The sequence below is a fragment of the Gekko japonicus genome, unplaced genomic scaffold (assembly GCF_001447785.1).
Source record: "Gekko japonicus isolate JY-2015 unplaced genomic scaffold, Gekko_japonicus_V1.1 scaffold208, whole genome shotgun sequence".
NCBI classification, from domain to species: Eukaryota; Metazoa; Chordata; class Lepidosauria; order Squamata; family Gekkonidae; genus Gekko; species Gekko japonicus.
In genome coordinates, this window is record NW_015173680.1 from 651,588 (window position 1) to 666,873 (window position 15,286).

The 15,286-nt window shown below is 46.3% G+C and overlaps 2 protein-coding genes across 3 annotated transcripts in view; one reads left to right on the forward strand and one right to left on the reverse strand.

Annotated features, from left to right (window-relative positions):
* The window catches only part of XPO7 (exportin 7), a 71,196-nt gene extending 59,390 nt beyond the window's left edge, over positions 1–11,806 (forward strand). For both annotated transcript variants that reach the window (XM_015423003.1, XM_015423004.1), the window contains exons 22-28: positions 1,783–1,865; positions 3,797–4,011; positions 5,683–5,821; positions 7,309–7,469; positions 8,105–8,203; positions 8,814–8,941; positions 10,507–11,806. In XM_015423003.1, coding sequence (XP_015278489.1) covers positions 1,783–1,865; positions 3,797–4,011; positions 5,683–5,821; positions 7,309–7,469; positions 8,105–8,203; positions 8,814–8,941; positions 10,507–10,600 — 919 coding nt within the window. In that variant the 3' untranslated portion in view covers positions 10,601–11,806. The remainder of the gene's footprint in view (positions 1–1,782; positions 1,866–3,796; positions 4,012–5,682; positions 5,822–7,308; positions 7,470–8,104; positions 8,204–8,813; positions 8,942–10,506) is intronic.
* A 705-nt stretch (positions 11,807–12,511) lies between these two features.
* On the reverse strand, positions 12,512–14,841 carry PBDC1 (polysaccharide biosynthesis domain containing 1). Its single transcript, XM_015423030.1, has 6 exons — positions 14,781–14,841; positions 14,636–14,692; positions 14,489–14,548; positions 13,745–13,885; positions 13,551–13,662; positions 12,512–13,267 (listed from the first exon to the last, which is right to left on the reverse strand). Exons 1-6 carry the CDS (start codon positions 14,814–14,816, stop codon positions 13,149–13,151), a joined length of 525 nt encoding a protein of 174 aa, XP_015278516.1. The 5' UTR covers positions 14,817–14,841; the 3' UTR covers positions 12,512–13,148.
* Between the last annotated feature and the right edge of the window lie 445 nt (positions 14,842–15,286).

Sequence of the window (15,286 nt, forward strand, 5' to 3'; positions counted from 1 at the left end):
GCTTATGGAGAGATAGTAAAGGACATTTCTAGGAGCCATTTCAATGCGTGCCTCCCTCATGAACCTGAAGAAATGTCCACCACATCACCACTCCCTCACACCAACCCCCCCTCACACCTCTCACCTCTTACTGCCCCCAAGAAAGCTCCTGGCAAATGTCGAGCCAGATACACCAACACTACAAGGAGGAGGCAACTTAGGAATGTGGCAAAGACATTTGCACATAGTACTCCTGCAGTGCACTGAGTTGCACAGGCCAAGTACCAGCAAGATCACCCTGAGGTGCTCAGAACAGCACAGTCTCCACATGAGCAAAACAATCCAGGAACACAAGTAGAGAGGCCATCACTTTCGTGGAAGGTGGCAGGAGTTGACTTAACAGCTTCTTAAATGGACAGTTCTATGTGGCCTGCTCCAGAGTGAGCTCATCAAGCAGCCTGGTGATCCTAGCACCTGAGGGCAGAACCATCAATGTGTTCTAGAGAGAGGTCCTTCAGTAGAGGGAAAAAAAAGTACGTATGTCTCACTTCATTTCTTACACTACAATCTTCTCTGTTAGAATTCCTACAACAAATGCCACATTTCAAATTTAACATCATCAGTATTATAACTGGATTTACGGAACTTAAATACTGTAGCAAAGCACGGGTAGCAGGCTAGTTCTCTATATGACAGCCCTTCAAGTACTTAAGGATGGTTATCATATCACCTCTGAGTCGTCTCCTCTCCAGGCTAAACATACCCAGCTCCTTCAACCTTTCCTCATAGGACTTGGTCTCCAGACCCCTCACCATCTTTGTTGCCCTCCTCTGGACACATCCCAGCTTGTCCATATCCTCCTTAAATTGTGGTGCCCAAAACTGAACACAATACTCTAGGTGAGGTCTAACTAGAACAAAGTGATACCATCACTTCACGTGATCTAGACACTATATTTCTGTTGATGCAGCCCAAAATTGCATTTGCTTTTTAGCTACTGCATCACACTGCTGATTCATGTTCAGTGTATAGTCTACTAAGATCCCTAGATGCTTTTCGCACATACTACTGCCAAGACAAGTCTCCTCCATCCTATAATTATGCATTTGAGTTTTACTATGCAGAACTTGACATTTATCCCCATTGAAGTTCATTTTATTTGTTTTAGTCCAGTTTTCCAGCCTGTCAGGATTATCCTGTATCCTGACTCTGTCTTCTGTTGTATTTGCTACGCTTCCCAATTTAGTATCTGCAAATTTAATAAGCATTCCCTCTATTCCTTCATCCAAATCATTTATAAAGATGTTGAACAAAACAAGTACCAGGACAGATCCTTGAGGCACTCCACTTGTCAGTCTTCTCCAAGGAGATGAGGAACCATTAACAAGCACTCTTTGGGTGCGATCTGTCAACCAGTTACAGATCCACCTAACAGTAAGAGGATCCCAACCACACTGGATCCTATTACTGTTAGGTGGATCTGTAACATAGTATCTTTCTTGGAATCAGATGCTAGAGGCAAGTAATGTAGGACAAGATTATCTGTGACTTTCCTGAGGTATCTGATCAGAGCAGAAAGATTTGTAGTCTGCTTCCTAAGACAATTTTTACGTTCTCTAAGGGCATGGGGCGTTCTGGTGGCAGCTGGGCCCCTTTATGCAAAGCTAAATGAGATGGGGGGGGAGAGGGAATCTCCCAGTTGCCGTGACACTCCCACATTGTGCCTTTTGAAGGCCATCTGGCTCCTGCTTTCTCCACCCTCATGCCTCTGCCAAGCCACAGCTTTCTCCTCTTTCCTTTCAGATCCCAGAGGTTACAGTTTGATGTTTCCTCACCAAATGGCATCCTGCTCTTTCGGGAGACAAGTAAAATGATAACTACCTATGGTGAGTACTGGCAGCTGCTGGACTGCTTTCTAAACTCACTGACAAAGCAAAACAAGCAGAAAGGAAAAAGAAGGCCTTGCCAAATGCACATCAGCAACTCAGCATCTCCCCTCCCATAAACACTGAAGTTCAATAAGGAGTGAATTGGGAAGCAGGGCTGAATTTGGGAGAGACAAAATTCACTTGCTCCACCATGGTTATCTAGCATGATCCCATTTTTCCCCCTTTTGAATAAACCTGCCATGGATTATTCCAACACATGGTCACATATAATTTGAAAAGAGTGCTTCAGAAACAGGATTAGTCAAAAGGGGAAGCAGAGTATAAAGTGGATCAGATCTATTCAAAATGTCTGGAAATTCCTTAAATCCATAAAGATTTCAACTCAGACTGTATACAGAAGAACATACTGCTTCACAAAACACATTCATTTTTGGAAATAACTGTTAAACAGATTCATGAAGGATAGGTCTGTAAATGGCTGTTAGCCATGATACATAAATGGAACCGCTGGAGTGGATCCGACCACTACCAAAGTTTGTTTGTTTGTTAAAATATTTATATCCTGCATTTCCTTTTGGCTCAGGTTTAGAGCACTCCTCCAATTTAAATGGTTCTTCCAAGGTTACTTGGAAGTTGGTTGGATTTACCTCACTATGGCCAAGGGGCATCATGGCTTGAAGCCACACCATTTTCTACTAACAGAAGGCAGTTCCATCAGTAGCACACAGCAGCTTATTGAGCTCCCTACCATGCTGCTTCTGGGGGGGTGGAGTGCCCTCGGGGAAAATGGGTTGGACCCAGGCTAAATTTTCCATCAGCATAACAGAGATTTCATGCTGCCCCTCCCCCACTGGAGCCCACTGACCTCAACAAAATGCTGCTCCTGGAGATGTGGGAGACCCTGAGGAATGACATGAGGGGGGTCTGCAGTGCAAAGGGAGAATCAGTGGAAATTGTCCATTTGATCTGAATCCAACCCAGTATGAGGGACAGATTAGGAGTCTGCAATAAGAAGGCGAAATTGGCAAAAATCCATGTCCCCCTGCTGGTGGAAAACAGTGTTTAGGTCCACCCCCATAGTTCTGAAAAACAGTTACTGGGGAAAAACAGCAAGAGGAAGTTCTAGCCTCAGTGTCCTGCTTGCAGGTAGGGATCTACATTCAGTTCGTCCGAACCGAATGCACCCCTGAAAATGGCCCATTCGGACCCCTTTCGGGCTGCTGCAGACAGATTCGGATTCTCTGATCTGAATAGGCTTGCTGCCGAATTGCCACCAAATTTCAGCAGCAATTTGGCCCCATTATATCCTATGGGCCATTGAAGTCAATGGCGAAAACATGGGGTATATTCTGGGGGATGGAGGGGCGGGGGTTTGAGGGAGAGGCTCCAAACTCGTAGGGTAGCTGCTGGACCCTCTCCCCAAGATACCACCCAGGTTTGAAGAACATTGGACCAGGAGGTCCAATTCTACAGGCCCCCAAACAGGTTGCCCCTATCCCCTCCATTGTTCTCTATGGTGGGAAAAAAGTATAATGGGGCTGAAATTGATATTCGACTGGCTGAAAGACTCCCGAATGGGCCGAATTATTATTTTTTTTCACACCCCTAATTGCAGGCCTTCTAGAGGCAACTGTTTGGCCACTCCAGGAAACTGGATGGTAAATTAGATGGATTTTGGCTATAATCCAGTGAGGATCTCAGATTGTGGGGGGGGGGTGGACTAGATGACCCTGGGATCCCTTCCAACTCTATGATTCTATGAATGATCTGAAGCAGCAGTATTATGTTTTTGGTTCTGAGATGTGCCAGCGTACTTGGTAAAAGGTCCTGACACTTTGTCTTTAAATTTCCTTCTAAGTACACCTTAATAACTAGTGAAACACCTTAGCATTATCTGACATATTGGTGCTCCTGACATGCTTTTGCAGGAAATCGAATCCTAACGCTTGGGGAGGTTCCAAAAGATCAAGTGTATGCCTTGAAGCTTAAAGGGATCTCCATCTGCTTCTCAATGCTGAAGGCTGCACTAAGTGGCAGCTACGTCAACTTCGGTGTCTTCCGTCTGTATGGGGATGATGCACTAGATAACGCCTTGCAAACTTTCATCAAGCTTCTGCTGTCCATCCCACACAGTGATCTTTTGGTAAGCTAGTACAACAGCCATCATATCTCAGGGTAGTCCCACAGCGTTTCAGTTCAGGCTCTCTGAGCCCACCCCCTTTTTATTCAGTGGCTGCCAGCCATGATATTTTATAGTACTGTGGATGTGCACAACCGTGGATATGCACAAACATAATTTTTAGTGCATACTCAACTTAGACCTTTCCAATCTCAAGGAGAGACCCCTTATCCTGGGAGCTTTTTATAACATTGCTCTGGATCAGTAAGCCCATTCATTGCTGAGCAGTCGGGTTAGAACAGATAAAAGGAAGTACTTCTTCACCCAAAGAGTGATTAACACATGGAGTTCACTGGCCACAAGAAGTGGTGGTGGTGGCTACAAGCATGGACAGCTTCAAGAGGGAATTAGATAAGCATATGGAGCAGAAGTCCATCAGTGGCTACGGTATTAGCCACAAGGTATACATAGGAACTCTCAGGCTGGGGCAAGTGATGCACTGTATTCTTGGTGCTTGGGAGGGCTTCTAATGTCCTGGCCCCACTGCTGGACCTCCTGATGGCACCTGGTATTTTTGGCCACTGTGTGACAGAGTGTTGGACTAGATGGGCCTTTGGCCTGATCCAACATTGGCTTTTCTTATGTTATGTTCAGTTGACATGTAGAGTTATGGAATGGAGCACGCCAAGTTTGGGCTATCGCAGGAAGCCTGGAAAAGGCTTCTCTATCAGAGTTGACATGTAGAGTTATGGAGCATGCCAAGTTTGGGCTATCACAGGAAGCCTGGAAAAGGCTTCTCTATCAGTGGCTTTCCAATGCTTTGAGCGTTATGCCTTGTATTTCCATATCCACAGCTTTTGCAGGGCTATTTTCATTCAAAGGCCCAACTTGACTCCTGACCTAGAAGACCCTTGTGTGCTTTTGTGCCAATGAGGACTCCTAGGAAGCCCTCTAAGAGACTTTCTTAGGGCTCCTAGGAAACCAGCCTTCCTAGGCAGAGCAGTACAGCAGAGGGCTGCCACTTGTGTCTGCTGAGAGCTGCATTCTAACTGATACATGAGGGGCACCAGAATGATGCTGCTTACGCTTGTCCTAAGAAAAATACCTGGGCTGCAGGAGGGGGAAATTGACCTTTGAACAGATCAGCAAATTATGTCCTGTGTATACATAAAGGAAGCCATATGCCTGGCAGAAGTGCTTTGCCATTTCTCATCTTCCACCTTAACATTTCTCAGTTCCTAAACACCTTCTCATCGAGAGTGAGGCTCCAAGTGCTCCTTTATCTGCTGGTGTTTCACGTAGGTCTGCAGTGGCAGATGCTGCCTTCATCTTTTAAAAATGTCCTGCATAGCCAGTGAAGGAGAGCAACTTTTTGAAAAATGACAACCCAAGATTAAGAACTGTAAGGAATATATCAAATGTTAGCAATTTGCAATGCAATAGCTGACCCCCTTGCTTGGACTCCTAAACAAACACGAAGCGGCATCCAGTTCTCTGGGGAAAAGTAGGAGGGAGGGGACTCTGAAAGCTGTGGCTTCTGAAAAGGGATGCATTACAACTTGACCGTATATGTACTGCACAGTGGTTTGTATACTCCCTGTCTGCAGTCAGCATGCAGTTCTAGTATGCCAGAACGCGCCCTGCTGGGATAGCCACTCATGGCCACCCTTTTCCATCCATTCTTTCTCTCTGCAGGATTATCCCAAGCTCAGCCAGTCATACTATTCCTTACTGGAAGTTCTCACCCAAGATCACATGAACTTTATAGCTAGCCTGGAGCCTCACGTAATCATGTATATTCTTTCTTCCATTTCGGAAGGTCTCACAGCACTAGGTGAGTGTGCATATTTTTCCTCCCCCTCGGTGTGTTTGAGCACAGCAAAGGCTCCGGGGAATCCCAAAAACTCATGTGGCAATGGTGAGGAAGGATAGCTGGAGAAGTATAGGAAGACAATAGCACCAAAGAAATGGGAGTTTTGCTGTATATGTGCCCCTCTCTAGCTGTCCAAGTTCAGAGGCATTAACACCATGTGGCTGTGTAGCAGAATCTCAAGCCTACCAACAGCACCCAGATTCTGGCTGTTTGTGTCATACAGTGATCTAAAACATTTTAAAAATACGTTCTATATATTGCATTCTCAAGGTTCTAAAATCAGTAAAATCCAGGAAAACTAGAAGATTCAATAAAAACTGCATGCAGTAAAGCTTAAAATAAGCCTGTTAAAAAGCAGCAGTGATAATAAGACACATTGTCAGCAGCAAGAACCCAAACAAAAAGCACCAAATTTGGGGGCAGGTGAAGGAACAAACATACTTATACAGCAACAGAACCAACCCAGCAGTCTGCAAATGCCTGGACAGAAGCAAGTTTAATTCGGCACTGAAAGTTCAACAGATTTAGCACAGAACAAGGTTTGAGTCCAGTGGCACCTTTAAGACCAACAGAGTTTTTATTCACGGTATAAGCTTTCGTGTGCAAGCACACTTCCTCAGATTTAGCACAGGGCATTCCACAAAGGCAGCCCTTTGTCTGCAAATGCCTTAGTCTGCATGGAGCTGGGCTTCTGATGATAGTTGTAACTGTTGGGCATGCTCCTATGGATTTGGTTTCTTGAAGAAGCTGTCCATCTTTTTGAAACTTCTCTATGTATGGTGGGTGGCACAGGCAGCACCATGGATAGGTATTATTCTTCCTCCTCCAAAAAAAAAAAAAGCCAGATTTTTCATCAATTTCAGTTGCTTTTGCTGGCTGACATGTGACTTTTTATTAAAGGCTGATGTTTTCCCATGGATATGTTCACATTGGCTGCTTTCTGTAACCTGTTCTAGTAAGTTCTACATAATGCGTGTGCAGCCAACACTTAATACTGCAAGCTCCCTGATGTGCAGGTGTTTTGAGATTTTAGTGCTAATTGTAATACCCCTTAACCCAATCTTCTTGCCTGTCCTTAATTCTCTGCCATTTCTTCATTTCCACCCTTCTTCATCTTTACCAAAGGATTAACATCTTAGAAGATTGCTTTGGTCTGCAGCATTCCTTAACAGACCCTTTTTCAGACTTGTTCCTCTGCAAACCACAAAACCCACCTCAGTATTCAAAGAATCTCACATTTGTGATAGAAGGTGGGCATGCACTGTAATGGATTGCAGCAGTGTTGTTCTGGTGCATACCTCACCTTAGATGATGTTGCAATGAGGTATTTGGCTGCCTTCGCTGTATCTTTTAGCAAGGGCCCAGCTAAATATGGTGGGCCCTAAGCGTTCCCAGTCACCTGTAATGCTGAAGTCATCCTACTCCATCCCTCTTTCCTGTCCTTGTAGACACCATGGTTTGCACAGGCTGCTGCTCCTGCTTGGACCACATTGTCACCTATCTCTTCAAGCAGCTCTCTCGCAGCACCAAGAAGAGGACTGCGCCACTATCCCAGGAGAGTGATCGATTTCTGCACATTATGCAGCAGCACCCAGAGATGATCCAGCAGGTAAGGGCCAGGCAAGTAATGCTGACTGCCAAGGAGTGGTAATCTTTTAGGGGACCCACATAGGATATTTGTGGTCATGTGGCTGTCCAAGGCCTTAGCAGATCAGTCTTACTAGGAGCAGGAAGTCTGTCCAAGAGCATCACAAAATACAAATTACCACCCACCCTTCATACACGTAGCTACCTACTTGCCTTGTTTTTCCCTCCGGCTTGTTCTGTGCATGCTTGAGCGAGGAGGGTATTGTTATTGTAATATAACTAGATTGCAATGCAGTCTATAGGCACACCCTCTGCAAGGCATCAATAAATCATAAGAGCACCAAGGGGGTGCTTTAAGTGTTCTAGGGGGTAGCCGTGTTGGTCTGCAGTAGAGTACTTCGAGTCGAGTCCAGTAGTGCCTTAGAGACCAACAAGGTGCTACTGGACTTGGATCTGTTCTTTTAAGTGTGATACCCTCCATAAGGGAATCAGTATATGGAAGAGGCCTTCAAGCTTGCTTAGTGCACATATGCATCCCTTCCACAGCCACCTGTTGGTAAGCATGAATAGCACCAGTGACTGGAAGCTTTTTCTTCATAAAACAGTATTTCTCCCCATAAACGAGCAGTGATATAGCACCTGTGACTTGACTTCCAGATGCTGTCAACCGTGCTGAATATCATCATTTTTGAGGACTGCAGGAACCAGTGGTCCATGTCTCGGCCTCTGCTTGGGTTGATACTGCTCAATGAAAAGGTAGCTCTTCCCCTGTGCCTCCCTGTACATTTCTGACCTAGGCTTGGATCCTAAGCCTTGCTTTCACTCACCCTGACCCTTGTCTGTGACAGAGGTGCTGCTGCTCTGCAGAATGCATGCCAGTTTGGTGTAGTGGTTAAGAGTGGTGAAGTGTAATCTGGAGAACCAGGTTTGATTCCCCACTCCTCATGCAGCTGCTGGGTGACCTTGGGTCAGTCAAGGTTCTCTGAGAGCTGTTCTCTCAGAGCTCTCTCAGCCCCACCTGCCTAACAGGGTGTCTGTTGTGGGGAGAGGAAGGGAAGGAGATTGTAAGCCACTCTGAGTGAAGCAGAGTATAAATCCAGTCTCTTCTTCTTATGCTAGGAGCTTCAGTTCAGGCAAGACCAGTGTCTCCGTGAGCTGAAAAGTGCCTGATGTCAGAGATACATGCTACACAGCAGAGGACTACCTCTGCTACAGCCAAAGGGCAGCAGAAACAAGGCTTAGGATCTAAGCTGTAGCTATGTCAGACTGAGTGTTCTGAAGGTGACATTTCCTTTCAGCACTCAGTCCTTCGATGTCTAACTCCATATGCCTTTCTTTTCCCCACTCCACCCATTTTGTTTTCCAGTATTTTTCAGACCTAAGGAACAGTATAGTAAACAGCCAGCCCCCTGAGAAACAGCAAGCCATGCATCTCTGCTTTGAAAACCTCATGGAGGGTATTGAACGCAATTTGCTCACCAAGAATCGTGATAGGTCAGTATCTCCTTTGTGCCTCAGAGCAGCCTGCATCACTGCAAAGCAAAAGAGCTAGGCCCTCTCCAAAATGCTTTGCAGGAGCCACGGCACCTTGGGAGAGTCTGCTCTTCCAGAGCCTCTCTTGTAGAAGCAGCGTGGCTTAGAAATCATTTGAGATTGTGAGCTGTATAGAATTTCCTGGACAAGGATTTGCCATGTTCAGAAATCTTATTTGAGGACAGAGTAAGGAGTCTGCATGTGCCCCACCTTACAAATGTTTGCACACAGTATTTAAAGCATCCTCTTTTTGCCCCACAAACCCATTTCACTGAAGTAGACAAGCACTTCCTAGCAGGCAATGCCCTAAGCAGAAGAATTTATCATGCTGCTGAAGTGTCTAAAGGCAGATCCCATGATGCAGTCTAAAAGGATTGGAAATGCTTATTCTAGCAAAATTATTCTGAGAAATGGAGGAGGAAATATCAACAGTGTTCTGATCTTCTTAGAAGGAGAAACAGTTGCTGCAGGTTTAGACATCCCCATTGTACAGAGATGCACCCTGGAGTTTTATACCCACATATCAACCAACAACAAGATTTATCAAAAGCTGGAAGTATTTTCCTAATTGTAACAGCAGTTCAGCAATGGGAGAAACTGCCTAGGGAGACGGTAGAAGAATTCCATTCCAAAAAGACTTGGAAGAACAATTATACAGGTATCATAGGAAGCCACCTTGTACTAAATCAGGCCATTGGTCTGGTTGTCTCAGTACTTTGTATTCTGAATGGCAGCCACTCTCCCTTGCATGTCAGAGGCAGTATTGAACCCAAAACCTTGTGCAAAGAGGTTCCAAATTCCAGTAACAGCCCCTAATTTGTGGATACTCTTGGAAACAAAAAAATTCCTTTACACCTATTTGATTTTATAGTTGGCATGATTATATGTAGAAAATTCAGATCAGGAGTCTTTCAGAAAACCCTTAAGTTAAAAAAAAAAAGATGAAATGGGATAGAAATAGTGTGAACAGAAGCAGGTAATGTTAATTTTGGGCAGGGCCAGAAACTGTAGGGAACTGTAATCAAAACCACAATCTCACGATTGGTAAAAGATCTGCTTTCAAAATTTTACTTCTCAATCATAAGGGCTAGAAATGCCTGTTGATCTCATAAATGAAAACGGAGAGCCTTCCAGATCCAACTTCACAGCAAAATTGCCAGCCTGAAAACCCAGGGAATAATCAGATCTCTTTCAAGCAATCCTAGAGGAAACTCATGACAGTGCAAGATCAGTCCTGTCATTTTGTGTCTCAAGGGCTTCCTTTATACAAAGTAGAACGGTTCCTTGTAGTCCTGTTGTGGACAAACTGGTTAAGAATCCAAGGACAAAAAGCAACCAAAATAACACAAAGCTGTGTTCAAACTTTCAAGTCGTGCACACTGTTTTGCATAATTTTATAGAAAGGCATTACATGGCTTTTGGGTTTTCCTCTGAACCACCACAACTACCTGCAATCTGTGATTAAGGGGTGGTTTCTTGCCTACACTGGGTCTTCCTAACACAGCTTTGGCTTGACTCCTTGGCAGGTTTACGCAGAACTTGTCTGCATTCCGTCGGGAGGTAAATGACTCTATGAAGAACTCCACCTATGGGGTAAACAGCAACGACATGATGAGCTGACGTCTCGTGAGAAGGCTCTCTCTGGCGTGGGCCAGGGAGGTTAACTTTTCCGATGGAAAGACAAAAGGGCATTTCTGATCCCTGCTGGTCCCTGGGGCTAGGCTGCAGGAGGAGGGGGTGTAAAAAGTTCACCAGGGCAATGGGGGCTTGTGTTTCCTTGGGGAGGAGAGATGGGAGATTAGCATCTCCCCGTGTGAATGTCGGAGAGGAATCCCAGTGTCCTGCCGCAGCCTGCCTTGTATAAACATGTACATTTTTTCATAACATTTTGAACAAGGTTTATATTGACAGTTTAAAAAAAAGTGTGATTGAAATTTTTACAGAGTTTAGTGCACCAATGCTGAAGTGAGGGTTGTGTGTGAGTGAGGAAGCTGTGTCTCCTGGTTGCCTGCAGTGTTACTGGACCGAGGGGGTATGAAAGGGCAGAGTTCTATTTAGTGACAAGTGTAGAGAGGCAAAGTGTAAAATTCCAAATGTATATTTTTCTTATACATCCCTTTAACATACATCCACTTGTCCTTCCTCTCCCCCCCCCCCCATGTTGTTATGAACACAAAGCCATGCCATGTTATGTGATACTCCTAAGAGTGTGTTCCTCCCCCTCCCCAAAAAACCCCTACTCCTGCCTCGCCAGCCACAGGAAGGCTGAGCTGGTATGTCTCCGCCTCTTCCTTAGCCCATTGCACCAGCCTTTCTCCTTTCAGTTCACGTGAAACTCCCTTGTTTCTCAGCAGCTGGGAAATGTGTGGGGCTGGGGGGCTGAGCTAGTTTCTCTCCGCCCCAATGGAACTGCTTGTCCTGCATCCCCAGCCCTGAATTTCTTCAGAGGCTCTCTGTGCACTATCTATACTGACCACGTATGAGTCTGCATTGAGAACAGTGGGGCTTGATGTAGGCTGTTCCCAGGGAGGGTTCTTACTAACAAAGTCAGCCTAGCATGATGTGTAACAAAATCCCTTAAGATAAGCCCACTTTTTTTTTTCCAGTACCGCAACCTCATCATCATCAATATTTTGGGTATTTAAATTCTCTTAGAGGAAATTATTGGGGGAGGGGGGGAAACCTGTCTGCCTTGTACTTTTCCCACTCTTCTTGCTGCTAGTTCTGTGCACCCCCTAGCCCAGCTCTTAACCTTCTGTCTGGTTTCTCTTTCCAGATAGCACCACCTCAATTTTATTTTTTGTTCTTTCCTCTGGCGATTGTGTGTTGGGTCCTTTTTGCGTGAGCAGATTGCTGGATGACTTGTAAGGGTGTTTGCTGCATACAGTGTAAGCATTGTGGCTGCAAATAAACTTCAGTGGTTTCTACTGAGCTGTGTGGAGCCATGCTTGTGTGATATGAACCCACGGCCATGAACTAAGAGGCAGCTATGGCTGCACACATAGTGACTACATGCCAGCAAGCCTACTGCAATCTCAGTTCTACTATATATGCTCATTCAATCCTGCTCATTTAGGTACAGTGCTAGAGCAAAAGTTCTGGAGAATACCTTTTTAGGTGTTCAGAGAACAGCTGCCTCCCAGGCTTCTTACACACCTCACCTGATGTAAAAGGATCATTCAACCTGAGTGGGGAGTTCTGGGTCTCTTCCCTTTGTACTTTAGAACTGCAGGTGTTCCCCCTTTTCATAGAACAGAGTATGAATCACAAAGCAGTGTGCTTAATATAGTACGGTACAGGTCTTGGAAGTAGTGGCTGATGTCCAAACTTGAGCTGCTACCATGGAGTTGCTAAAACTCTAGAACAAATGTGGAGACTGCCATCTAGAGGGGGAGGACAGGAATGCTGCTTGTCTCCCCCCACCTCATTTGCAGCAAGTTTCTGAAAGTGCTACAGTTCATACTTTAAGCAGTCAGTACTTTTAACACATAATTTATTCAGCTGTATGACATAGGAATTTGATGAGTATTCTGACATTATAAAACATGGGCCCAAACTAAGCTCACATAGATGAGTTCTCTACTTCAACCCTACATTAATCTTTAGATTGAATTCTGCTCATACTTATTCAAAAGGCTCACTGAACTGTGCTTACATTTTGATCCCATGCCTGTTTACTTGGAAAAAGATCTTGCTGTGGCCTGTGAGCAAGTGCTCCCTTCTAAACTGGATGGCAAACACAGCATTACATGTAGATCTTGCAGCACCTCTGTAGTTCTGGGTACTATATGTAGTATGGTGGTTTTGTTAGACATCAGTGTCCTTGTATCAGAGTGGCTATGATCAGTGCCCAGCTGTTAAGAAGAATGCTCTGCCATTTAAGTATTCTGTGTATCTCTGAAAGGATGTGGGATCCAGCCCAGCTAGAACACGGTTCCTTCTGACTTTTATTCAGGATGTTTAATGTTGAATTCATTTCCAAAATATTGAAACTCCAGAAGAATCGACTGCATTCTCGGCCCATCCCCAGCAGAGCCAAGATTTAGTTCATTTTGGCATCTTAAGATTGGTCCAGCACCAGTTGCAGGGATAGTCACTTTGCTCAACTGAAACAAAACCATGATCCCTTTGAGTTTATTTATTGGCCTGTGTCTGATATCTGAAGGCCTCACCCAGAGCTAGCTTCTTCTTGGAATGAACTAGCTTCCTTAGCCCTGTTGTAAACAACACTGTTGTAGCCCTCTCGGTTACGGGCTATTTCGATGGCGAAGAACTGGATCCTGGTGGCTGAAAAGAAAAGTTTTCTTAGGGCAAGCAAGTTTGGTTCTCATGCCAGCTTCCAAGTAATAAAATTCCTTTGCACTGTGCTTTCCCCACACACACACAAACACACTCTAAATATGGGCAATACAGTCACTCCTTCGAAGGAGAACAGTAGCAAACCAAGAAGACTGGTGATGTGAGTACAGAAAGTTGTTGTAAGCACCCTTCACTTTTCCCAGCAACACAACATTTTCCCCCACCACGTCCAGAACAATGAACAAAGGCTTCCCCAGCAATAACCTCTTACCTAATACAGTGTTTTCTTCCGTGTAACCTTTGCTGCAATCCAGCCGTAGAAGAGTGCCGTAGTTAAAGTCTTCAACTACCCCATCAAATTGTAAGCAGAAGGGTCGCCATTTCTGAACAGAAGAGCTGGGATTAGCTTTCAGATCTAAAGGAGAACTTCCCAGCCACCGACCTCCTACCTCCTCCAGCACCTACCTCTTTAGCAGGTTCAGATTTAAGATCCTCAGGATCAAGGACATCAATTTTAAGGTCTTTAAAGCTCTTCCTGAATTCTGTATAAATCTGGTCATCAGCTTTGGTAAGTTTCAGGAACTTGGGATCAACTGCAGAAATGAGCTACAGCAGAACACATGCCAGGCATGTAAGAGATTAAATGAAACTTGTAAAAGAGCATATTAGCTTGCCCCATGATGAAGGCAAGACAGATTGTAAATTGTCTACAGTCTGTCTACTGGGTGGTAAACTAAGAAAGGCAAGCCCCAGCATCCCCTCCTCTAAACTTGGAAGTTGAACTAACCATATTAACAAAAGAACTGAGCTTGCATTCTTGCCACAGGTGACAGCTCAGAGCAAGAGCTGTCTGTCCTTGGACACACTGATCCACAAGGCAACTTGTTAAAATTACAGCAAGTGTCTCCTTGTTCAGAAAGTTCTGCAGTTGTGAGGTATACCACCCCACTCCAACAAGAGCACGAGTGGGAGGAATTTAGTTCTTTTGCAGTCTAAAGGGGCTGTCGACAATAATCCAGAAGAGAGAGTAATCGCACCGGGGAAATAAGGGAGTGACTAGAACATCTGAGGATGACCGCCTGCAGTGGTGCCTGCTTTCGGGCTGAGACCCTAATGAAAGCGGGCCCCATGAGACACTAGAACCGCCGATGGTCCCGCCCGGGGCGCGCAATGGGGATCTCCCCCCCCCCCCCTGCGGCGCCTACTTACGTTACCGTAGACTTCGGCGTGCTGGTGCGCCTTCATGGCCCACAGCATCTCCACGGCGGGCTGCAAGTACACGTAAAGGGACAAGTCAAGTCTCGCCGCCCGCAGGCCAGGAACCCATTCCGTGCCCTGCGCCATGTCCATACTCACATCGTTGCCGAAAGCCTCGGCTGGCAATGAAAGCGCCGCCGCTGCTTCCCGGACATCCTGCAAAGGGAACAGAAGCAAAGGCGAGCGTGAGCAGGCAGAGAAGAGAGCGATCGCGAGGACGGGGGATGCCGTCACGGCCACTCACCACGGCACTCAGGCCGCCTCCCGCGTAAGCCGCCATGCTGCCCTGTCGCTTCCGGCGCGTTCTGAGCGCATGCGCTGCTCGGGCAAGAGCGCCTTCCACCTCCCAGTCCCACTGGTGGGCGGGGCCGAGAAAATGGAGGGCGCGCGGCGGGCACGTGGCTGGCGCCGTCGGACTCCGCTAGCTCCCCAGATGCCGCTGGGACCGTCGCTCCGGGAAAGAGCCAGGAGACGGCTGGCTAGTGGAGGCTGGGCTGTAGGGACCTCAGGAGGCCCCCGCGAGCCCGTCAGTCTGAGGGAGGGAGCCGCCTCCGAAGTGCAGCTAGGCGAGGAGGCGTATGAGGCCCCTGCCCTCGGTGAAGGGGGTGGAACGTGCCACGGGCCTGGCTAGTGCCGGGCGAGAGCGGGCGGCCTGTCATTACTTTCCTCCAAGAATGGTCTCTAGGCTGGGAAAGGGGCTGAGGGAACGGCCGGGGAGCCTGCATCTCTCCCCCCCCCCCCCCCCCCCCC

Coding starts and splice junctions, on each gene's coding strand:
- PBDC1 (XM_015423030.1), bottom strand. CDS start 14,816: ATGGCGGCTTACGCGGGAGGCGGCCTGAGTGCCGTG. Junction 14,549..14,635: donor CCGAGGCTTTCGGCAACGAT/GTGAGTATGGAC, acceptor GTGTACTTGCAG/CCCGCCGTGGAGATGCTGTG. Junction 13,886..14,488: donor ACGCCGAAGTCTACGGTAAC/GTAAGTAGGCGC, acceptor GTTCTGCTGTAG/CTCATTTCTGCAGTTGATCC.